The sequence below is a fragment of the Passer montanus genome, unplaced genomic scaffold, assembly GCF_014805655.1.
Source record: "Passer montanus isolate IOZ18808 unplaced genomic scaffold, ASM1480565v1 scaffold223, whole genome shotgun sequence".
Taxonomy (NCBI): Eukaryota; Metazoa; Chordata; class Aves; order Passeriformes; family Passeridae; genus Passer; species Passer montanus.
In genome coordinates, this window is record NW_024366849.1 from 9,839 (window position 1) to 34,510 (window position 24,672).

General features: G+C 47.2%; 1 protein-coding gene across 1 annotated transcript; it reads left to right on the plus strand.

Annotated features, from left to right (window-relative positions):
• Window positions 1-4,277: 4,277 nt before the first annotated feature.
• On the plus strand, window positions 4,278-23,938 carry LOC120502575 (protein TASOR-like). The gene is made up of 7 exons (XM_039710116.1): window positions 4,278-5,325; window positions 12,535-12,680; window positions 16,209-16,304; window positions 18,462-18,534; window positions 21,182-21,273; window positions 22,772-22,864; window positions 23,810-23,938. Exons 1-7 carry the CDS (start codon window positions 5,283-5,285, stop codon window positions 23,936-23,938), a joined length of 672 nt encoding a protein of 223 aa, XP_039566050.1. The 5' UTR covers window positions 4,278-5,282.
• The last annotated feature ends 734 nt before the right edge of the window (window positions 23,939-24,672 follow it).

Genomic DNA, 24,672 nt, shown 5'->3' on the forward strand with positions numbered 1-24,672 from the left:
GCAACTGTTTTCCTTCACGGAGAGACCGACGGAATAATTCCATTTTTTTTTTAATAAAAGAGGGAAATAAAACTGCAAATGACTTCTTGAAATTCACATTTAAGTGCGCCAGGACCTAGTGAGTCAAGGTTTCAAAGAAATCAGAAGAAAGCCTTGCCAGGAACCCACCACGGTGACATCATGGGCTTGGCTTGTCACCACCCCAAAAGTCATGAGGCACCGAAAGGGGACAGAGAAACTCCACCCAAAAATGGGCTCCACTTCCTCTCCTCAGCAAAATCAACAAAATAATTAAGTTTGGAAAAGATTCTTAGGGTGATCCAGTCCAAAGCAGCAGAGGTGCTGCTGAAATTCCTTTGAATTCTTTGCTTTCCTCAGCACTGAAAAAGGAGCTGTCACATGAAATTCTGCATTTCCTCACCAGAATTATCTCCCAGCACTAAAATACTCGGATTTCACTGGATGATCCCAATGGAGGTGGGAGCTTGGGTGTTCTGCCTGCAGATCTGCTCTCGAGATGCCCCAAAATCAGAGACCTCCTCACACCTCGTAGGACAAGGTTGTGGATTTTTCCCCCTTTAAGGGCAACCAGGACCATATTTCTGTCTCAGCAAGAATTCCAGGTTTTTATCTGCCAGAAGGAGGTAGAAAAACCCACGGATCTGACAAATTTGCTGTGATAAATGCTATGAAAAAAAAAATTAATAAATAATAATAATAAATAATGACAGATAAATAATAAACAATGCTAATAAATAAAAAAAAAACTGCTAAAAAGAAATAAAACCTGCTAAATAATAAATAAAAATTGCTGTAAATGGTGCCCTGCCCCAACAAAAAATCACTTTTTCTCCCCCCAATTTAATTTTTTTTCACTGGGCAGCAGCACTTTGCACTCTGCTCCTGCCATAGCAAATTCTTAGGGTGGGTGAAATACCCATAAGGGCACATTCCTGACTTATTTGGCTAATAAGTGACTCATAAATGAGTTGGCCCATTGCTGTTCCTTACGTTTTAATTTGTTTGCCGATCTTTCCTGCAAAGCTCAGCAGAGCTGAAGCAGAGCCGGGGCTCAGCCAGGATCAGGAATCAGCCCCTCCATGAATTTATTATGGATTCAGCACCACGGATCTCGCTGCCAAAGGGAACGCCAAGTGGAATCCCCTCCAAGGCTCCTTGCTCAGCCAAACACAACCTCTGCCCCAGCGGTCAGGACGGGGTGTTCCTAAATCCTCTTGTGCAAGAGCTTGGGCAAGCCCAGATCTCCCCGTTCCCTGCTTGAGTCATTGCAACATTTGCCGTTGGATGTGTTTTTGGTGTTTCTGCCAAGTGAAGCCTAAAAATGATCCTCGGCTTCTTTTGTTCCATGTAGGGTTCAATACTGGGGTGAGGCAACTCAGAACCATCAGAAGGGACTTTAATGAGCCCCTTCTTTGATCCCCTCAGAGCTTTTTACCATCACTTTTCATCTGTTCTAGCCCACTGTTTTTTCTCAGCCCCTCATTTTGGCTCTTCCCTCAGAGCCTTTACCATCATTTTCTGTCTGTTCTGGCCCAGGGTTTTTCCTCAGCACCTCATTTTGGCTCTTCCCTCAGTCCCCTTCCTCTCATTCCTTGTTTATAATTCCTTGTTTCTCGTTCCTTCTTTCCCTCACACCACCCCTTAAACCCCTTCCCTCACCTCAGTCCTTCCCCCTCAGTGCCTTCACTCAAAACCCTTTCCCTGATCCCCTCATTTTGGCTCTTCCCTCAGTCCCCTTCCTCTCATTCCTTGTTTATAATTTCTTGTTCCTTCTTTCCCTCACATCATTGCTTAAACCCCTTCCCTCACCTCAGTCCTTCCTCCTCATGCCTTCACTCAAAACCCCTTCCCTGATCCCCTCATTTTGGCTCTTCCCTCAGGGCCTTTCCCCATCATTTTCTATCTGTTCTGGCCCAGTGGTTTTCCTCAGTTTCTCATTTTGGACCTTCCCTCAGGCCCCTTCTCATTCTTTCTTTTCCTCACCCCTCACACCACCCCTTAAACCCCTTCCCTCACCTCAGTCCTTCCTCCTCAGTGCCTTCCCTCAATCCCCCCAAAACCCTTTCCCCGATCCCCTCATTTTGGCTCTTCCCTCAGAGCTTTTTACCATCACTTTCTATCTGTTCTGGCCCAGTGGTTTTCCTCAGCCCCTCATTTTGACTCTTCCCTCAGGACCTTCCCATCATTTTCTATCTGTTCTGGCCCAGGGTTTTTCCTCAGTCCCTCATTTTGGATCTTCCCTCAGTCCCCTTCCTCTTGTTCCTTGTTTTCCTCACCCCTCACATCATTCCCTGAGCCCCTTCCTTCACCTCAGTCCTTCCCCTTCAGAGCTGTCTCTCAATCCCCCTAAAATTCCTTTCCTGATCCCCTCAGCCCCATCCCTCAGGGTCTTTCACCCATATTTCTTTTCTTTATCCATTCTGTCCCCTTCCCTCATCTCCTCTCCCCATTTCTCTGTTACTCACCCTCATCCCCTCAATCTTCTTCCCTCACCTCAGTGCCTTCCCCAGATCTTTGGTTTGGATCTTTCCTCATTCCCTCACAACATTCCTTAAACCCCTTCTTTCACCTCAGTCCTTGCCCCTCAGTGTTTTTCCTCAGCCCCTCATTTTGGCTCTTCCTTCAGGGGCTTCCCCCATCATTTTTTATCTGTTCTGGCCCAGTGATTTTCCTCAGCCCTTCATTTTGGCTCTTCCCTCAGCCCCTTTCATCAGGGCCTTTGCCCATCATTTTTAATCTGTTCTGGCCCAGGGTTTTTCCTCAGTTTGGATCTTCTTTCACCTCAGTCCTCACCCCTCAGAGCCCTCCCTCAATCCCCGCAAAACCCCTTCCCTGATCCCCTTATTTTGGCTCTTCCCTCAGGGCCTTCCCCATCTTTCTTCATCCATTCCATCCCCTTTCCTCACCTCCTCACCCTGTTTCTGTATCACTCACCCTCATTCCCTCAGTCTTCTCCTGCTCTGAGCCCATCACTCACTTCAGCACCTTCCCCAGATCTTTGTTTTGGATCTGTCCTCATTCCTTCACATCATTCCTTAAACCTCTTCCTTCACCTCAGTCCTTGCCCCTCAGAGCCTTCCCTCAATCCCCCTAAAACCCCTTCCCTGATCCCCTCATCCCCTCATTTTGGCTCTTCCCTCAGCCCCTTCCCTCAGGGCCTTCCCCATCTTTCTTCATTCATTCCATCCCCTTTCCTCACCCTGTTTCTGTGTCATTCACCCTCATTCCCTCAGTCTTCTGCTCTGAGCCCATCACTCACTTCAGCACCTTCCCCAGATCTTTGTTTTGGATCTGTCCTCATTCCTTCACATCATTCCTTAAACCCCTTCCTTCACCTCAGTTCTCGCCCCTCAGAGCCTTCCCTCAATCCCCCTAAAACCCCTTCCCTGATCCCCTCAGGGCCTTCCCTCCATATTTCATTATCCATTCCATCCCCTTCCCTCATCTCCTCACCCCATTATTGTGTCCCTCACCTCAGTGATTCCCTTCAACCCTCACCCCATCCCTGTTCCCGATGTCCCCTTGTCCCCCATGGATTGGGATACCCCCAACGTCCCTCACGGGGTGCCTGCAGGCCACACACACACACACACATATGGAAATGGATGTCTAAGCAGAAAAAAAAAAAAAAAGAAAAATAATTCAATTTTTCTGCACCATGCAGAATCAGCCCAGCAAGGAGAGAGTTTGTTGTTGAGGGAAGAGCTGAGGTCAGGTATGGAGGGGCTGAGGGGATCAGGAAGGGGATTGAGATAAAATCCTGAGGGAGAAGGACTGGGGGGAGGGAGGGGGCCCTGGCCTGATGCAAAGTGTGAGGGATTAAGGAAAGAAATTTTGGGACTGAGGAAAGGCCCAAAACAAGGAACACAAAGGGAAAATACTGAGGGGGAAAGATTGAGGTGAGAAAAGGAGCTGTGGCCGTGATGTGAGGGGACAAGGGAAGGAGTTTGGGGACTGAGGGAAGGTCCAAAGACAGCTCTGGGGAAGGCACAAAGGCACATCTTTGAGATGAGAGCTCAGAGCAGGAGAAGAATGAGGGAAGGGGCAGTGGGAAGAGATGGACAAACACTGAATTAGTCCGGAGGGGAATCGGGGGAAACTGAGGGAAGACCAAAAGAGGGAAAACACTGATGGGGAAGGACTGAGGAGGAGAAAAGGGTCTCTCCCTGTGAAAAACGCCAATCACTTGTTTTTGAATTTTTAAAAGTTTAATAGTAATAAAATAGTTATAAAAATAATAATATAATTAGAATAATAAAATTTGAACATTTGAGATTAGGACAATATGAGACAATAAAAACAAAGAGATTCGGATGTCCGGATACCTTTCTCAGGGCAACACAAGCCCGAAAAAGGACACCTGTTAGCAGAGGATTAACCCTTAAAAACAATTGCCTGCTGCATATTCATACAGCTCATACATGATGCATAAATTCCATTCAAACACAGGATTCTGTCTGGTCACTGTCAACTTCTTCCTCTTAATCCTTATGCCGTCTTCCAGTCTGAGCGAGGTGGGAAGAAGTTAGTTTTCTGCTGCTAAGGGAGCAATAAATTCCCTTTCTCTGAAAGATTCAGGTGTCCTGTGGCTCCTATCTGGTGCGAGTCCTTTCTTAAACAAATATATTGCATAGCATAGTTTTTATTTTAACATTATGTTATAACCTAAAACTATATTTAAGAAAATTAATACAGCATAACTTTCTAACATACACATACAATATTAATACTTGCGAAAAGCCAATCGTAAAATCCACATTTTTCACACTCCCCATGACGTGAGGGGATGAGGGAAAGGGCAGCGAGAAGAGCTGGAGTCAGGCATGGAGGGGCTGAGGTGATGGAGGAGGAGACCAAGGCAAGACTGGGGGAAAACCCCACCAACGGCAAACATCCATGGCCGAGCCGGGAGCTGACAAGGAGGGAGCAGCGCCGGGGGACGGAAGAGGAAAAGCCGGCCACGGCCAGCCAAGGGCCGGTGACCGCGGGAAGAGGAAAACCCGCGGGCGGCCCCTCGCTGTCTTTCCGGTTCAGTTTTCACTTTCTGTTTTTTTCCCCGCCGCTCCCGCCCCTCGTCCCCTCCTTCCCTCTCTCCCTCCCTCTCTCTCCTCCCTCTCCGTCCTTCCACTTCCTGGGGCCGGCGGATGGCGGGGGCCGCCCCGCGCCGCCTCATGCCGCCGGCCCGGGAGCGGCGCCGCACCGGGCGCCGGGCGGGGCGGCCATGAGGGCGGCCTGAGGGACGGCTCCGAGCGAGCCCGGCCATGGGCGAGAGGCGGCGCGGGGAGAGCGGCGAGCCGGGCACGGGTAAGCGCGGCCGGGGGTGAGGGCGGGCGGCTGCATCGCGCCCTTCTCTGCGGCTTGGGCGGTGGTTACCGGCTCCATGCCGCTCCGCCGTGAGGGAGGGAAAGGCGGCCGGCTCCAGAGCGCTCTTCCCTGGGAGAAGGGAAGGCGAGCGGCTTCGTTCGGCTCTTCCCTAGGAGGGGGGGGAATTGCTGGCTCCATGCCGCTCTTCCTTTCGAGAGGAGAAGGCGACCGGCTCCATCGTGCCCTTCCTTAAAGAGAGAAGGGTTCCCGGCTCCATCGTGCCCTTCCTTAAAGAGAGAAGGGTTCCCGGCTCCATCGTGCCCTTCCTTAAGGAGAGGATTCCCGGCTCCATCCCGCCCTGCCCTGGGAGAAATGCGTGTGTCTGTGTGGGGGGAATTACAGGCTCCATCCCGCCCTTCTCTGGGAAGCAAAGGGTTACCGCTCCATGGCATTTTTCCCCGGGGAAAAGACGATTTACCGGCTCCCTGCCGCCCTGCCCTGGGTACGAGCGGGTTCCCGGCTCCATGCCGTCCTTCCCCGGGGAGCCGGGGAGCGGCCACGCCGCCCTTGCCCCTCTCCCGTCCCCGGTGCTGCTGCGAGCCTCGGACACGTAGGAACCAGATGGTTTTGAGATTTTCTGCCTCACCAGCGACACGTTGGCTTTTCCAAGTGGTTGATCCCAAGGCCTGAGCAGCTGGGATGAATCGCGGTGCTTCTTTGGGCGCACGTGTGGCGATGTGGGTGCCCTTCAGGAGTGGGGTTTGGGAATAAAGCCAGCGTGGGTGGGTGCTGGTCCTCTCCTGGAGGGGCTGCAGGGCTGAAATTTGGCCTTATAAGGGGAGAAAAATACGTTTGTGCTCTGGTTTTGCACAATTCTAATCCCAGATTGTCCTGAAATTATCCCACGGAGGTTTGGATTGCAGCAGAGCTTGGCCAGCGCCAGGTCTGCACTGCTGAAGGGAGGATAATCTGGGATAGATGCAAAAAGCAGGAGGTTGGATGGCACTAAAGGAATTGTAAATCGTAGTCCTTGCTCCATGGAAACCAAATTTTTTTTCACAAAAAACGTGTGTTCTGTGATGATCCAGAATGATCCAGAATGGTGCAGGAGGTGCTCTGCTTTTTTTTGGGCTGCTCAAGTCAGAACATCAAATTAATGGATTTGCCCCAATTCTTTGATGAAATGGATATTTCTTATTGCAGCTCCAAGCTCATTTTGGTTTTTATAAAACACAGGGCTGGAAATCACTGCTCTGCTCCAGAAGGAATTTTTTTCTATAAGTTCTGCTGTAACTGAAGTGTCTGATTTCACAGAAATTGTTTTCCAGCCAAGAAATCATTATCAGAGCATTTCAGAAACTCTTATCTCCTCTGGTAGGGATTGTGATTAATTACAATTCATTGCCTTGCACCACAGGCTGTGAGGTAGCTCTGAAATTGGTTTTATGCATAATTTCCTTTATTTCTTTTTCGTGTTCCTCTCAAACCTGCCGTTTTTGGCAACACCAGAGCCAGCTTGAATATTCCCCACTCCCAGATCTTCACCCTCAGTATTCCTTGAAATCCCACCTTGGCATTTTCTTCCCCAAAGTCACCAATTCCTTGCTCTTGCTTAGAACCCCTTTGAGACCAGAAAGTGAAATGTTGATTTTTTGAGGGGATAAATTCATTTTTTCCCAAATCTGGAATATTTTTTGGATGGCGAGACCCCCGTAATTCTGAGGGTATCTTTGGATTGGAGTGCTTGGCTTTGGTTGTTGTTACTGGGAATTTTCAGGGTGTGATTTCCCCAGCCAGAGGATCCACAGGGAGTTTGGTTGGAGGGATTTGTTTTGATTTTTTCCCTTTTCCCAAAGGGAATTTCTCTGCCTTGTGGAGGTTGTTCCTAATGCTGCTGCTCCCTCAGCTCTGTGGAAAATCTGAGCTGGCTGATTTTGTAAAGAAAATGCTCCTTTTTTGTTGTCCAAGTGCCAAAATTCCTGTGCTGGTGACTTGGGGAGAGTCAGGTGTCACCTGAGTGAAGCCACAGCCCTGGGTGTGGTGACAAAATTGGAGTTTGGGGATAAAAACTCCTGATTTTTATCAATCAATGTGTAAAAACCACCTTTTGAATTCCGCCAGCAGCTGAAAGGAGCAGGAGGGAGGCTGTAAAATCCGAGAAATTGCTCTTGGAAGGATTTTAGCTGGAGGATTCCTGCCCTGAGGAGTTTTTTATCACAGTGGGGTGGATGTGGCTTTGTCCAGCCAGGAATGGGGGCCTGTCCTTTTCCAGAGGGAAAATTGCAACTTCTCATCCAGCCTGAACCTCCCAAGGAGGGTTTTTTGGGTTTTTTCCCTTTAATTTTTCCATCTGCTGCTGCAATAAAATCTGAACTGGCTGATTTTGTAAAGAAAATGTTCCTTTTTTGTTGTCCAAGTGCCAAAATTCCTGTGCTGGTGACTTGGGGAGAGTCAGGTGTCACCTGAGTGAAGCCACAGCCCTGGGTGTGGTGACAGAATTGGAGTTTGGGGATAAAAACTCCTGATTTTTATCAATTAGTGTGTAAAATGTGTAAAAACCACCTTTTGAATTCCGCCAGCAGCTGAAAGGAGCAGGAGGGAGGCTGTAAAATCCGAGAAGTTGCTCTTGGAAGGATTTTAGCTGGAGGATTCCTGCCCTGAGGAGTTTTTTATCACAGTGGGGTGGATGTGGCTTTGTCCAGCCAGGAATGGGGACCTGTCCTTTTCCAGAGGGAAAATTGCAACTTCTCATCCAGCCTGAACCTCCCAAGGAGGGTTTTTTGGGTTTTTTTCCCTTTAATTTTTCCATCTGCTGCTGCAGCAAGAGAGGCTCCATCATTTCTCCACCAGGCTGGGGCTTTTTCCAGCTTTTCCCTCCTGGATGAAACATTTCCTTTGGAATTCTTTTGTTGGAGCCAAACAAAAGAACAGAAGGAACAGAATTCCGGCTGGGAATTTGGAAGCACCCGGATCTGCTGCAATTTCTGATGACACAAAGAGGGTTTTTTATTTTTATTTTTTTTTTTAAACATGATGCAGGAACATCCCTTTCCCTTCCCACGAGGAAACTGCTAAAATTCCCTGCCCATCCAATGGGATTTGGAATTTGCTGTGGGATCAGATCAGAACTTGATGCAGCTCTCTCTGGAGGTTGTAGAGTGCCCTGAAAAGATGCCAGGAATTCCCTGCAGCACCTAAACCCCATCCAAATAAATCCTGTCAGGCCCTGAAAACATCCTGCAGCCTCCACATCCTTTTCCATGGGGAAATGTTCCCTAAAATCCAATCCAAACCTCCCCTGGAATGGCTGGAGGCCAAAAACAGGATCAAAAATGGGATCAGGGAATGCTGAGCTGCTCCAGAGCGTGGAATTCCCAGCTGGAATCAGCCCTGGGTGATTGGGAAAAAAAAAAATAAATGGGAAAAAAAAATTGGGAATGCAGTCCAGCAGCTGGGTTTGCTTAGGAACAACCAGCTTGGCTCACCGAGTTCAAAACAGCAAAAGGAATGATCCCACCCCAAGCCAGGATGTAATTCCTGAGTCTAGGGCCAAGGAGGATTAATTTAGGAACGTGGAGCTGCATCCTGAAAACCCATGGAAACTCCATTTCCTGAGGAAAAGGTGGAATCCTTGCGTTTGTGGGTGGTTTTTATTCCTCATCTGCAGCATCCTGGGGCAGGATCTCCAGGAAACTCAGGGGAACATCAGGCCGGTTTGTCCCAGAGGTTTTGTTCTCATCCCATTCCCAAAATCTGCCTGGAAAAACGTGGGAAATCCCTCCTGGGGTGAGGTCAGATCCTTCATCCCGTGGCTGCTTCAGCCACCAGCACATCCAGGGTTAAAATCATTCCCTGGGGTGGGGAAAAGCTGGGAAAGTGGAATTCCAGAGTTGGAAAAGCCCTCAGAGATCCAACCCAGCCATTCCCAAGCTGCCAAGGCCACCACCGGTGTCCCCAGGCGTCACTTCCAGCTTTTAAATCCCTCCTGTGCCCTGGGCAACCTCCTTCCCGTGCTTTTCTGGGGGGAAATTTTCCCTAATATCCAGTTTTTCCTGAAATTCCTGTTGTTCCCAGTGCACTCAGCAAACAGCTCCCAGCAGTGGGATCAGCTGGAGAAGGAAAATCCCTGGATCTCAGCTGGAAAAGGAAAAAAAATCTCTGGATCAGCCAGGGGGAGACTCTGGTTTTTTTGGGAGATTTCCCACAGGGAAAGAAGGAAATTGGGATGAAATTGGAATTAAACTCCAAAATAATTTGGGAAAGGTGATCCCAAGGAATCTCTGGAAGAACACAAACTGGTTTTTGGGAGAGTTGTGGCAGGATGAAAAGCTCCTGGATTGATCCCAAGTTTTGGTGTAAATCCACGGTGGGATGTGGTGGTGCCAGACCTGATCCTGCTGGTGATTCCAAATATTCCAGCTCATCCCAGCCTTGGGATCAAGCCAGGAAAATTGCTGGATCGTGGAATTTTGCGGGTTTGGCAGCATCCAAATGCCTGCAGTGAATGCTGCTGAAATGTTAAGGTTAAAAATGTTTAAAAAAGGGGAATTCTGCACTCCTGGGCTGGGAAAACTCCCTTGGAAGTTGCTGAGTGCTGAGGCCATCCAGAGATCCCAGAAAACGGGATGAGCCACAGGAAAATCCTGCATTTTGGGAGTCCACGGCCTCAGCTGTGCCAGGGGAGCTTTGGGTTGGATTTTAGGGGAGGTTTGGATTGGATTTTAGGGAATATTTCCCCATGGAAAAGGTGTCAGGGCAGGGTGGAGTCCCCATTCCTGTTGGGATTTCAATCCCTGTGGATGTGGCACTTGGGGATGGCAGTGCTGGGAATGGTTGGGTTCCATCCCAAAAATCTTTCCCCATCCCAAGGATTCCCTGGCTCCGCCCATCCTGCCCAGGAGAGGGAGCAGCAGATCCACAGAATTCCAAGGAATTCCATCGGGCTGATGTCGGGAGCTGCAGGAGTGCCCGGCTCAAAGGGTGGGAATTCCCCAGGGCCAGCTGGAATTCCCGAGGATTTCGGGACAGGGATCATCCATCCCCTCTGGATTGCCCAGGAGAGGGAGCAGCAGATCCAGAGAATTCCAAGGAATTCCATCGGGCTGATGTTGGGAGCTGCAGGAGTGCCCGGCTCAAAGGGTGGGAATTCCCCAGGGCCAGCTGGGAATTCCCGAGGATTTCGGGACAGGGATCATCCATCCCCTCTGGATCTCCCAGCCCTGTGCCATTGGCTGATCCCATTCCTGGAGTTTGCCCCATGGATCCAGTGCCATTCCCAAGTTTCTCCTTCCCAGAGTTTCCCAGTGGATCCGGTGCCATTCCCAAGTTTCTCCTTCCCAGAGTTTGCCCCATGGATCCAGTGCCATTCCCAAGTTTCTCCTTCCCTCAGTGCCATTCCCAAGTTTCTTGTTTCCTGAATTTTTCCCAGTGGATCCGGTGCCATTCCCAAGTTTCTCAATTTCCCAGAGTGCCAATCCCAAGTTTCTCCTTCTTTCCTTCTCCTTCTTCCCAAGTTTTTCCTTTTCTTTCTCCTGGCTTTTCCCCATGGATCCAGCACAATTCCCAACTTTCACCCCATGGATCCAGTGCCATTCCCGAGTTTCCCATTCCCAAGTTTTTTCCCATGGATCCGGTGTCATTCCCAAGTTTCCCATTCCCAAGTTTCCCATTCCCAGAGTTTCCCATGGATCCGGTGTCATTCCCGAGTTTCCCATTCCCAAGTTTCCCATTCCCAAGTTCCCATTCCCATGGATCCGGTGCCATTCCCAAGTTTCCCATTCCCAACTTTCACCCCATGGATCCAGTGCCATTCCCGAGTTTCCCATTCCCAAGTTCCCATTCCCGAGTTTCCCATTCCCGAGTTTCCATTCCCAAGTTCCCATTCCCGAGTTTCCATTCCCAAGTTCCCATTCCCGAGTTTCCATTCCCGAGTTTCCCATTCCCGAGTTTCCCGGTGCCATTCCCGAGTTTCCATTCCCGAGTTCCCATTCCCAAGTTCCCATTCCCGAGTTTCCCGGTGCCATTCCCGAGTTTCTCACTTTCACTTTCCCTTCTGCCGTGGCCACTTTCACTTTCACCTTCTGCTCCTGCCCTGGGATTTGCCGGGATTTGGGATTTTTTTTTTTCCTGGGAATTTTTTCCCGTAGGGTTGGGATACACCTTCCCAAAATCCAGGAGGGAATTGAGGGGTGCAGCCACTGGGGCTCCGTTTCCTCTCGTTAATTAATTAATTAATTAATTAAAAAATTATTTTTCCCCCTTTGTGGATTTTCATTTTGGAGCTGCATTTAGAAAAAAGTATTGCAAAATTTCTGGATTTTTTGTTTTATTCCCAAGACTTTTCCATACTTTTTTTTTAAACTTTTATCCCTGAAAATATCTGATGTTTTCCAGAAAAAGTTGTGGTGCTCCAGCAAAAAGAAATTAAAAAAAAAAAAAGAAAAAGGTTGTGTTGGATCTTTTGAGCTGAACTGGGGTTTAACATTCCATGAAATTTAAAATTTAATTTAAATTTTGAAATTTTAAATTGAATTTAAATTTTAAATTTTCTGGATGCTTCCTTAAGGATGCAGGAAACACAGGAAGAAAAGTGCAAGAAAAATGAGCAAAATGAACTTTTCTCATTCAGCCCAAAGACTGCTGCTGGAAAAAAACCTGGAAAATCCCTCTATTTCCCATTTTTCTGCTTTTTCCCCCTAATTCCAGCAATTCCAGAGGCAGCACCTAAAAGCAGGCAGTGTAAAAATAAAAAGGCACAAAAGACCCAAAAATTCCCGCCTGGAATATTTCCCCTTTTCCATCCTGAATTCCCACACTGATCTGGCAATTCCCACCTGGAATATTTCCTTTTTTATTCCCCCAGGGTTTTCCCCGGATCCCGAGGAGCCAATGTAGCAATTCCTGACTGGAATATCCCTATTTTTCCAGGGTTTTCCCAGGATCCCGAGGAGCAGAGCTCCCTGCTGCAGCCATTCCTGACTGGAATATTCCCTGTTTTTCCAGGAATTTCCCAGGATCCCGAGGAGCCAATCTGGCAATTCCTGACTGGAATATTCCCTGTTTTCCAGGGTTTTCCCTGAATCCTGAGGAGTCAATCTGGAAATTCCTGACTGGAATATCCCTGTTTGTTTTCCAGGGTTTTCCCAGGATCCCGAGGAGCAGAGCTCCCTGCTGCAGCCATTCCTGACCGGGATATTCCCTGTTTTCCAGGGTTTTCCCAGGATCCCGAGGAGCAGAGCTCCCTGCTGCAGCGGGCCGTGGCCGTGCTGCAGAGCTCCTCGCTGCACTCCAGCTCCCAGCAGCGTTTCCAGTACAGCAGGGCCATCCTGGTGGAAAATGAGTTTTTCCTGAGCGAGGTAAGGAATCCCAGGAAAAACGGGATTTTCTGGGAGCTGCACACCTCTGGGAATGCTGGGAATGCCAGCTCTGTTTCATCTCCCTCTTGAAATTCCCAACGTTTTTTCCCTTCCTTGCACTTCCATGCCCACAATCCATGCAGCCAGTGGTGCTCAGGATTCCCAGAGCCTCGGGAATTCCAGAATTCCTTTGGAATTGGGAGAATTCCCGTCCATGGGTTGCTTTCTGTTGAGTGACTCAAGGCAGATTTTTGGGATGTCTCTGTCTCCACTTTTCTTTTCTTTTTAACTTTATTTTTTCCAGCTATCTGAACTTTAAAAAATCCCTTCATTCCCACTTTTAAAAATCCCTTCATTCCCACTTTTGAAGTCCTCACATTCCCGCTTTTCAGATCTCCACATTCCCACTTTTCAGATCTCCACATTCCCACTTTTCAAAGCCCTCCATCCCCACATTCTCACTTTCAAAATCCCTTCACCCCATTCCTGCTTTTCAAATCCTGTCATTCCCATTTCCAAAATCCCTTCATCCCCAGATTCCCACTTTTAAAATTCTTAATTCCCACTTTTTAAGAGTCTTAATTCCCACTTTCAAAATCCTTTTATTCCCACTTTCAAAATCCCTTCATTCCCATTTTTAAAATCCCTGCATTCCCACTTTTCAAATCCCACATTCCCATTTCCAAATCCCTTCATCCCATTCCCAGTTTTCAAATCCCACATTCCCACTTTTTCAAACCCCCACATTCCCACTTTTCCAATCCTTTCATTCCCATTTCCAAATCCCTTCATCCCATTCCCACTTTCCAAATCCCACATTCCCACTTTAAAAATCCCTTCATTCCCAGTTTTAAATCCCTTCATTCCCACTTTTAAAAATCCCTTCATTCCCACTTTTGAAGTCCTCACATTCCCGCTTTTCAGATCTCCACATTCCCACTTTTCAGATCTCCACATTCCCACTTTTCAAAGCCCTCCATCCCCACATTCTCACTTTCAAAATCCCTTCACCCCATTCCTGCTTTTCAAATCCTGTCATTCCCATTTCCAAAATCCCTTCATCCCCAGATTCCCACTATTAAAATTCTTAATTCCCACTTTTTAAGAGTCTTAATTCCCACTTCTAAAATCCCCACATTCCTACTTTCAAAATCCTTTTATTCCCACTTCAAAATCCCTTCATTCCCATTTTTAAAATCCCTTCATTCCCACTTTTCAAATCCCTGTGTCCTCGCATTCCCCTTTTCAAAATCCCTGCATTCCCACTTTCCAAATCCCACATTCCCATTTTCAAATCCCTTTATCTCATTCCCACTTTTTAAGAGTCTTAATTCCCACTTCTAAAATCCCCACATTCCTACTTTCAAAATCCTTTTATTCCCACTTCAAAATCCCTTCATTCCCATTTTTAAAATCCCTTCATTCCCACTTTTCAAATCCCTGTGTCCTCGCATTCCCCTTTTCAAAATCCCTGCATTCCCACTTTCCAAATCCCACATTCCCATATCATTCCCATTCCCACTTTCCAAATCCCACATTCCCATTTTCAAATCTCTTCAGCCCAGTCTCACTTTTCAAATCCCCACATTCCCACTTTTCAAATCCCTTATTTCCCATTTTTCCAGTCTCTTATTTCCCACTTTTTCAGATCCCCACATGCCCCCTTTTCCAGTCCTTTCACTCCCATTTCCAAATCCCTTCATCCCATTCCCACTTTCCAAATCCCACATTCCCACTTTTCAAATCCCATCATTCCCATTCCCACTTTCCAAATCCCACATTCCCATTTTCAAATCTCTTCATCCCATTCCCACTTTTCAAATCCCCACATTCCCACTTTTCAAATCCCTTATTTCCCATTTTTCCAGTCCCTTATTTCCCACTTTTTCAGATCCCCACATTCCCCCTTTTCCAGTCCTTTCACTCCCATTTCCAAATCCCTTCATCCCATTCCCACTTTCCAAATCCCACGTTCCCATTTTCAAATCTCTTCAGCCCAGTCTCACTTTTCAAATCCCCACATTCCCCCTTTTCCAGTCCTTTCACTCCCATTTCCAAATCCCTTCATCCCATTCCCACTTTCCAAATCCCACGTTCCCATTTTCAAATCTCTTCAGCCCAGTCTCACTTTTCAAATCCCCACATTCCCCCTTTTCCAGTCCTTTCACTCCCATTTCCAAATCCCTTCATCCCATTCCCACTTTCCAAATCCCACGTTCCCATTTTCAAATCTCTTCATCCCATTCCCACTTTTCAAATCCCTGCATTCCCACTTTTTCAAATCCCACATTCCCACTTTCCAAATCCCACATTCCCATTTTCAAATCCCTTCATTCCCCCTTTTCCAATGCTTTCATTCCCATTTCCAAATCCCTTTATCCCATTCCCACTTTTCAAATCCCTTCACTCCCACTTTTTCAAATCCCATATTCCCACTTTCCAAGTCCCACTTCCCAAATCCCTTTATCCTATTCCCACTTTCCAAATCCCACGTTCCCATTTTCAAATCTCTTCATCCCATTCCCACTTTTCAAATCCCTTCACTCCCACTTTTTCAAATCCCATATTCCCACTTTCCAAGTCCCACTTCCCAAATCCCTTTATCCTATTCCCACTTTCCAAATCCCACGTTCCCATTTTCAAATCTCTTCATCCCATTCCCACTTTTCCAATCCCTTCATTCCCACTTTTTCAAACCCCACATTCCCACTTTTCAAATCCCTTCATTCCCATTTCCAAATCCCTTCATCCCATTCCCAGTTTTAAATCCTTCATTCCCACTTTTCAAACCCCACATTCCCCCTTTTCAAACCCCACATTCCCACTTTTCAAATCCCACATTCCCACTTTCCAAATCCCTTTATCCCATTCCCACTTTTCAAATCCCACTTTCCAAATCCCACATTCCCACTTTCCAAATCCCACATTCCCACTTTTCCAATCCCTTCATTCCCATTCCCAAATCCCTTCATCCCATTCCCCCTTTCTCAAACCCCACATTCCCACTTTCCAAATCCCACATTCCCACTTTTCCAATCCCTTCATTCCCATTCCCAAATCCCTTCATCCCATTCCCCCTTTCTCAAATCCCACAATCCCACTTTCCAAATCCCACATTCCCACTTTTCAAATCCCTTCATTCCCACTTTTCAAACCCCCACAATCCCACTTTCCAAATCCCACATTCCCACTTTCCAAATCCCTTCATTCCCACTTTTCCAATCCCTTCATTCCCCCTTTCTCAAACCCCAAATTCCCACTTTCCCAATCCTTTCACTCCCATTCCCAAATCCCCTCACCCCATTCCCACTGCTCATTTTTCCTGTCACTATTCTATTTCATTTCCCTCACACCTCATTATTTTTTTTCATTTTAAGTCTCAGCAATGAAACCACATCCAGCTGTTTTCCCAGCTGCGCTGCACCACATTCCATTTTCCCCCTAATCCTTAAAAAAAAAATTGGGAAAAATAATTTTTTTCTGGGATCAGCACCACCTGAGACCAAAACATTGGGATTTATTTTGCAGCTGCAGGCGTTTGCCCGCGCCAAGGCCGCTGCAGGGTACAGCCAGGAGGAGCTGCAGGAGAGCTTCGCCTTCCTGCCCTTCGAGCAGGAGGAGGAGGTGACAGCAGTGGGGTTGCTGTGGGGTGTGGGGTCACGCCCTGCCCGTGTCCCCTCACACCCTAGGAATAGATCTGATGGGGGAAAAGAGGATTTTCCTTGGTTCCTCTGGGATTCTTTGGAATTCTTTGGAAGTATTTGGGATTATTTACAGTTATTTGGGATTATTTATTTGGCTCCTGGGGGTGTGGGGTGGCTCTCAGGGGGGAAAAGGGAATTTGTCTTGGTGCCTCTGGTGCCCGGGGATCCCGCTGGGAAAGGCTCGGGAGCAGCTCCGGGGGTTTGGGGTCACGCCCTGCCCGTGTCCCCTCACAGCCTGGGATCTGCCCGGGGATCCCGCTGGGAAAGGCTCGGGAGCAGCTCCGGGGGTGGGGTGGGTCTTGGGGGCAGAGGGGATTTGCCTTGCTGCCTCTGGGATTATTTGGGATTATTTGGGATTATTTGGAATTCTTTGGAAATATTTAGAATTATTGGGGATTATTTACAGTTATTTGTGATTATTTATTTGGCTCCTCAAGGGTGTGGGGTGGCTCTTGGGGGAAAAGGGGATTTGCCTTGGTGCAGGTGGGATTATTTAGGATTATTTGGGATTATTTGGGATTATTTATTTGGCTCCTGGAGGTGTGGGGTGGCTCTGATGGGGGAAAAGGGGATTTGTCTTGCTGCCTCTGGGATTCTTTGGGATTCTTTGGGATTCTTTGGGATTATTTGGGATTATTTAGAATTATTTGGGACTATTTATTTGGCTCCTGGGGTTTGGGGTGGCTCTCAGGGGGAAAAGGGGATTTGCCTTGGTGCCTCTGGGATTTGTTGGGCTTATTTGGGATTATTTACAGTTATTTGGGATTATTTATTTGGCTCCTGGGGGTGTGGGGTGGCTCTCAGGGGGGAAAGGGGATTTGCCTTGCTGTAGGTAGGATTATTTGGGATTATTTGGAAATATTTGGGATTCTTTGGGATTATTTACAGTTATTTGGGATTATTTATTTGGCTCCTCAAGGGTTTGGGGTGGCTCTGAGGGGGGAAAAGGGAATTTTTCTTGGTTCCTCTGGGATTCTTTGGGGATTTTTGGAATTCTTATTGAAATTCTTATTGAAATTCTTATGGGAATTCTTATTGGAATTATTAGAAATTATTTGGAATTATTTGGGTTTCTTTGGGATTATTTATTTGGCTCCTGGAGGGGTTTGGGGTGGCTCTCAGGGGGAAAAGGGGATTTGCCTTGCTGCCTCTGGGATTCATTGGGATTATTTGGGATTATTTACAGTTATTTGGGATTATTTATTTGGCTCCTGGGGGGTGTGGGGTGGCTCTGAGGGGGGAAAAGGGGATTTGCCTTGGTGCCTCTGGGATTCTCTAGGATTATTTGGGATTATTTGGAATTCTTTGGGATTATTTACAGTTATTTGGGATTATTTCTTTGGCTCCTGGGGTGTTTGGGGTGGCTCTCAGGGGGAAAAAGGGGATTTGCCTCGGTGCCTCTGGGATTATTTAGGATTATATGGGATTCTTTGGAAGTATTTGGAATTATTTGGGATTATTTGCAATTATTTGGGATTATTTATTTGGCTCCTCAGGGGTTTTAGGAATAGATCTGGTTGGAGAAAAAGGAATTTTCCTTGGTGCCTCTGGGATTCATTGGGGATATTTGGGATTTTTGGGATTATTTGGAATTCTTATTGAGATTATTTGGAATTATTTGGGTTTCTTTGGGATTCTTTGGCTCCTGGGGGGTTTTAGGGATGGATCTGGTTGGAGAAAAAGGAATTTTTCTTGGTGCGTCTGGGATTCTTTGGGTATATTTGGGATTTTTGGAATTATTTGGAATTCTTATGGGAATTCTTACGGGAATTCTTATGGGAATTCTTATTGGAATTATTAGGAACTATTTGGACTGATTTGGGTTTCTTTGGGATTCTTTGGCTCCTGAGGGGGTTTGGGGATGGATCTGATGGGAGAAAAAGGAATTTTCCTTGCTGCCAGTGGAATTATTAAGAATAATTTAGAATTACTTGGACTTTCTGATTTCAAAGGAATATTTCTGATTTCCTGGGAATAGTGACACCCTTTATCAGCCAGTAACTGATTTCCTGGGAATGTCTCTCGTTTCCTGGAAGTAGATCCTGGTGGAAAAGGGGATTTTCCTGTTCCCTCGCAGGCCCAGCGGGTGTGCGAGCGCGGGCTGCGCGTCAACAGCAGCAGCAGCTGCAGCCTGGGGGACCCTGCCAGAGGTGAGGCCTGGGGAGGGGACCCCACGCTGGGGGTGGAATTATGGAATTCCTTCTGGTTCCTTCCAATCCCCACTCTGGGGGTGGAATTCCTTCTGATTCCTTCAGATCCCCACTCTGGGAATGGAATTCCTTCTGATCCCCACTCTGGGGGTGGAACTCCTTCTGATTCCCACTCTGGGGCTGGAAACCCACTCTGGGGGTGGAATTCCTTCAGATTCCTTAAAATCCCCACTCTGGGCTTGGAATTCCTTCAGATTCCCACTCTGGGATTGGAATTCCTTCAGATTCCCACTTTGGGATTGGAATTCCTTCAGATCCCCACTCTGGGGGTGGAATTCCTTCAGATCCCCACCCTGGGAATGGAATTCCTTCAGATTCCCACGCTGGGGCTGGAATTCCTTCAGATTCCTTCTGATCCCCACTCTGGGGATGGAACTCCTTCAGATCCCCACTCTGGGGGTGGAATTCCTTCAAATTCCTTCAGATCCCCACTCTGGGGCTGGAATTCCTTCAAATCCCCACTCTGGGGCTGGAATTCCTTCCAATTCCTTCTGATTCCCACTCTGGGGCTGGAATTCCTTCAGATTCCTTCAAATCCCCACTCTGGGCTTGGAATTCCTTCTAATTCCTTCAGATTCCCACTCTGGGGCTGGAATTCCTTCTGATTCCTTCAGATCCCCACTCTGGGAATGGAATTCCTTCAGATTCCCACTCTGGGATTGGAATTCCTTCAGATTCCCACTCTGGGGTTGGAATTCCTTCAGATCCCCACTCTGGGAATGAAATTCCTTCCAATTCCTTCAGATTCCCACTCTGGGAATGGAACTCCTTCCAAATTCCTTCAAATTCCCTCTCTGGGATTGAAAACCCTTCTAAATTCCTTACAAATTCCCATTCTGGCAATGGAATTCCTTCCAAATTCCCACTCTGGGAACGAAACTCCTTCCAAATTCCTTCAGACTCCCATTCTGGGGATGAAACTCCTTCTAAATTCCTTCCAAATTCCCACTCTGGGAATAAAACCTCTTCCAAATTCTTTCCAAATTCCCATTCTGGGAATAAAACTCCTTCAAAAATTCCTTCCAAATTCGCATTCTGGGAATAAATTCCTTCCAAATTCCCACTCTGGGAACGAAACTCCTTCCAAATTCCTTCAGACTCCCATTCTGGGGATGAAACTCCTTCTAAATTCCTTCCAAATTCCCACTCTGGGAATAAAATTCCTACAAAATTCCTTCAAATTCCCACTCTGGGGTTGGAATTCCTTCAGATTCCCACTCTGGGATTGAAATTCCTTCCAATTCCTTCAGATTCCCACTCTGGGAATGGAACTCCTTCAAATCACTTCCAAATTCCCACTCTGAGAGTAAAACTCCTTCAAAATTCCTTCAAATCCCCACTTTGGGAATGAAACTCCTTTAAATTCCTTCAAATCCCCATTTTGGGAATGGAATTCCTCCCAAATTCCTTCAAATTCCCACTCTGGGAATGAAACTCCTTCAAAAATTCCTTCCAAATTCGCATTCTGGGAATAAATTCCTTCCAAATTCCCACTCTGGGAACGAAACTCCTTCCAAATTCCTTCAGACTCCCATTCTGGGGATGAAACTCCTTCTAAATTCCTTCCAAATTCCCACTCTGGGAATAAAATTCCTACAAAATTCCTTCAAATTCCCACTCTGGCAATGGAACTCCTTCAAAATTCCTTCTAAATTTCCACTCTGGGAATGAAACTCCTTCAAATTCCTTACAAATTCCCATTCTGGCAATGGAATTCCTTCAAATTCCCACTCTGAGAATAAAACTCCTTTAAATTCCCACTCTGGGAATGAAACTCCTTCAAATCCCTTCCAAATTCCTATTCTGGGGAATGAAATTCCTTCTAGATTCCCATTCTGGGAATCAAATTCCTTCCAAAATCCCATTCTGGGAATAAATCTCCTTCCAAATTCCCACTCTGGGAATGAAACTCCTTCTAAAAAATCCCCATTCTGGGAATAGACTCCTTCCAAATTCCCATTTGGGGAATAAACTCCTTCCAAACTCCTTCCAAATTCCAATTTTGGGACTAAAAATCCTCCCAAATTCCCCTTTAGGGAAATAACTCCTTCCAAAACCACCTTCCAAACTCCTTCCAAATCCCCACTCTGGGAGTGAAACTCTTTCCAAATTCCCATTTAGGGAATAAACTCCTTCCAAAGCCAAGGCAAAAGGTCAAAATTCCTGGGTTTTTCTGCAAAAACCCCTGGAAAATTCCCTTTTTTCTGATCTTTCTGCCAGGTGAGGGTGGGATTTTTCCCAGGGAATGGCAGCATTCCTTCAGCTGTTCATTTTCTGGGAATAGGAACTGCTTTTGTTACCCAAGATCTGGTTTTCTGGCAATATTTATAATTTTTCTTGGAATATTTCTCATTTCCTGGGCATATTTCTCATTTTTCTGAGAATATTTTTCATTTTTCTTGGAATATTTCTCACTTTCTGGGAATATTTCTTATTTTTCTTGGAATATTTCTCATTTTCTGGGAACATTAACACCCTTTATCACCCCATAACTGATTTTCTGGGAATATTCCGTTTTCTTTACAGACTTTTTTGGGAATATCTTTCCCTGCTGACAAATAATTCTCATTTTTTTTTGATTTTCCAGGGGTTTATATTTCCAAATATTCCGACTGCCTCCATCCCAGCCCTTGGCACCAGGGAAAATCAGGATTTATTGTCATCTGCAAACTCATCAAGGTAAAACCCACATCTTTAATTGCCTAGAAATCAAACTCCAGAATCCAATTTTCCTTTGGAATTTCAGGAATTTTGGGAATTTTGAGGGATTTTTTCCCCTTCCTGCTGTCTGGAGCTGATTCCAATCCCAAAGTCTGACATTGGAAATTTCTCTTTGAAATTTGAACTTTGAGATTTTGCTGCCCATAATTCTGGTGGGATGGAAAATCAGACTCCAAATTTTCCTTGGAATTTCAGGAATTTTGGGAATTTTGAGGGTTTTTTCCCCTTCCTGGTGTCTGGAGCTGATTCCAAACCCAAACTCTTCACACTGGAAATTCCTCTTTTTATTTCTCTTTTTCTCTTTTTTTTTTTTAATGCTGCCCATAATTCTGGTGGGATGGAAAATCAGGCTCCAGAATCCAATTTTCCTTTGGATTCTCAGGAATTTTGGGAATTTTGAAGGTTTTTTTCCCCTTCCTGCTGTCTGGAGCTGACTCCAATCCCAAACTCTTCCCATTGGAAATTTCTCTGTGAAATTTGAACTTTGAGATTTTGCTGCCCATAATTCTGGTGGGATGGAAAATCAGACTCCAAATTTTCCTTGGAATTTCAGGAATTTTGGGAATTTTGAGGGTTTTTTCCCCTTCCTGGTGTCTGGAGCTGATTCCAAACCCAAACTCTTCACACTGGAAATTCCTCTTTTTATTTCTCTTTTTCTCTTTTTTTTTTTTAATGCTGCCCATAATTCTGGTGGGATGGAAAATCAGACTCCAAATTTTCCTTGGAAATTTGGGAATTTTGAGGGTTTTTCCCCTTCCTGCTGTCTGGAGCTGACTCCAATCCCAAACTCTTCCCATTGGAAATTTCTCTGTGAAATTTGAACTTTGAGATTTTGCTGCCCATAATTTTGATGGGATGGAAAATCAAACTCCAGGCTCCAATTTTTCCTTGGATTTTTAGGAGTGTTGGGAAGTTGGAGGATTTTTTTCCCCCCTTCTCATCTCTGGAGCTGATTCCAAACCCAAACTCCTGAGTGTGGAAATTCCTTTTTGAAGAAAGAAGTTTGATTTTGCTGCCCACAGTTCTGGTGGGACGGAAAATCAACCTCCAATTTTTCCTTGGATTCTCAGGAATTTTGGGAGTTTTAATTTATTTTTTTTTCCCCATTCCTCCTGCCTGGAGCTGATTCCAAACCCCACTCCTGCCCCTGGCTCTTCCCACCCCAAACCCACCTGAATTTTTGGAACCCCACAACCACACCTCCCTCACCCTGCTCTTCCAACATGGGGAACAAAACACATCCCTGGGACTATTCCTTGGATTTCCATCCTTGGGATGGATTTTTGGGAAGGATTCCATGGATTTCTATTCTCGGGATGGATTTTTGGGGAGGATTCCATGGATTTCCACTCTTGGGATGGATTTTTGGGAAGGATTCCATGGATTTCCACTCTTGGGATGGATTTTTGGGAAGGATTCCATGGATTTCCACCCTTGGGATGTGTTTTTGCTGCAGGGCAAGGTCCGAGCCATCCCTGAGAGCTCCCCCAGCAGCTGCACCTGCCCCTCGCCCGGCTACGACTGCCACGTGTCCAGCGGGAGCAGCCAGGTGCCGGGATTGTCCTTTGCCTTGGATTGCCCTTTTCCCAGCCCCACATTCCAGGGATTGCCCTGTTCCCAGTCCCACATTCCATGGATTTCCCTTTTTCCCATGGATTCCCTGTGGATTATTCCCCAGTATCCTATGGATTATTCCCAGTTCCCCATGGATATTCCCCAGTATCCCATGGATGATTCCCCAATCTCCATGGATGATTCCCCATTCCCATGGATGATTCCTAGTCCCCATGGATGGTTCCCTGTGTTTCCCCAGTACTACATGTACGAGGTGAGCGGGGTGAATTCCCTGTTCCCATGGATTATCCCCAGTATCCCATGGATTATTCCCCATGGATTATCCCCAGTATCCCATGGATTATCCCCCATGGATTATCCCCAGTATCCCAGGGCTGTTTCCCATTCTCTCACAGTACTACGTGTATGAGTTGAGCAGGGTGAATTCCCTTTCCCCATGGGTTATCCCCATGGGTTATCCCCAGTATCCCATGGATTATCCCCAATAACCCGCCCTGTTCCCCCTCTCTCCCCAGTACTACGTGTACGAGGTGAGCGGGGTGAATTCCCCGTTCCCATGGATTATCCCCAATATCCCACAGCTGTTCCCCTTCTCCCCAGTACTACATGTGCGAGGTGAGCGGGGTGAATTCCCTGTTCCCATGGATTATCCCCCATGGATTATCCCCATGGATTATCCCCAGTAACCCCCCCTGTTCCCCCTCTCCCCAGTACTACGTGTATGAGGTGAGGGGGGTGAATTCCCCGTTCCCATGGATTATCCCCCATGGATTATCCCCATGGATTATCCCCAGTAACCCCCCCTGTTCCCCCGCTCCCCAGTACTACGTGTATGAGGTGAGCGGGGGGAGTTCCCCGTTCCCATGGATTATCCCCATGTTTTATCCCCAATAACCCCCCTGTTCCCCTCTCTCCCCAGTACTACGTGTACGAGGTGAGCGGGGCGGGTGCGGCCGAGCGGCCCCGCCAGGTGTGCCCGTACGTGCTGCTGGCGTGCCAGCACCGCCCGGCCCGCGAGATGCCGGCGCCGGCGCCGCTCCGCCCGTAAGGACCGGCCCCTTCCCTCCCCTTCCCTCCCAGTCCCTCCCAGTGCCCATCCCAGTTCAGCCCAGTGCTCTTGGGTGGCTTTCCCAGTTCCTCCCAGTTCAGCCCAGTTCAATCCCAGTTCTACCTCCCAGTTCCTCCCAGTTCAGCCCAGTTTCCCCTCCAGTGCTTCCCAGTTCCTCCCAGTTCAATCCCAGTCCCCCCCCAGTGCTTCCCAGTTCATCCCAGTTCACCCCAGTCCATCCCAGTTCAGCCCAGCCCTCTAAAGTGGTTTTTCCAGTTCCTCCCAGTTCAGCCCAGTTCATCCCAGTTCCCCCTCCCAGTCCCTCCCAGTGACTCCCGGTTCAGCCCAGTTAATTCCCAGTTCACCCCAGTCCCTCCCCAGTTCCCCCTCCAGGGCCTCCCAGTTCAACCCAGTGCCTCCCAGTCCCTCCCAGTTAATACCAGTCCCTCCCAGTTCATCCCAGTTCAGCCCAGTGCTCCTAAGTGGCTTTTCCAGTTCAGCCCAGTTCCCTCCCAGTCCCCCCCAGTTTTTTGGGTTGGCTTTGTGGTTTTTGAGCCTGGGGTTTTTGGGGTTTTAGGCTGTGGTTTTGGGGGTTGTGGTTGTTTGGGATTGGGGTTTTTGGTGTTGGCGGTTTTGGATTTGGGATTGGGGTTTTTTGGGGTTGGGGTTGTGCTTTTTGGAGTTGTGGTTTTCGGGGTTGTGGTTGTTTGGGATTGTGGTTCTGGTTTTTCTGG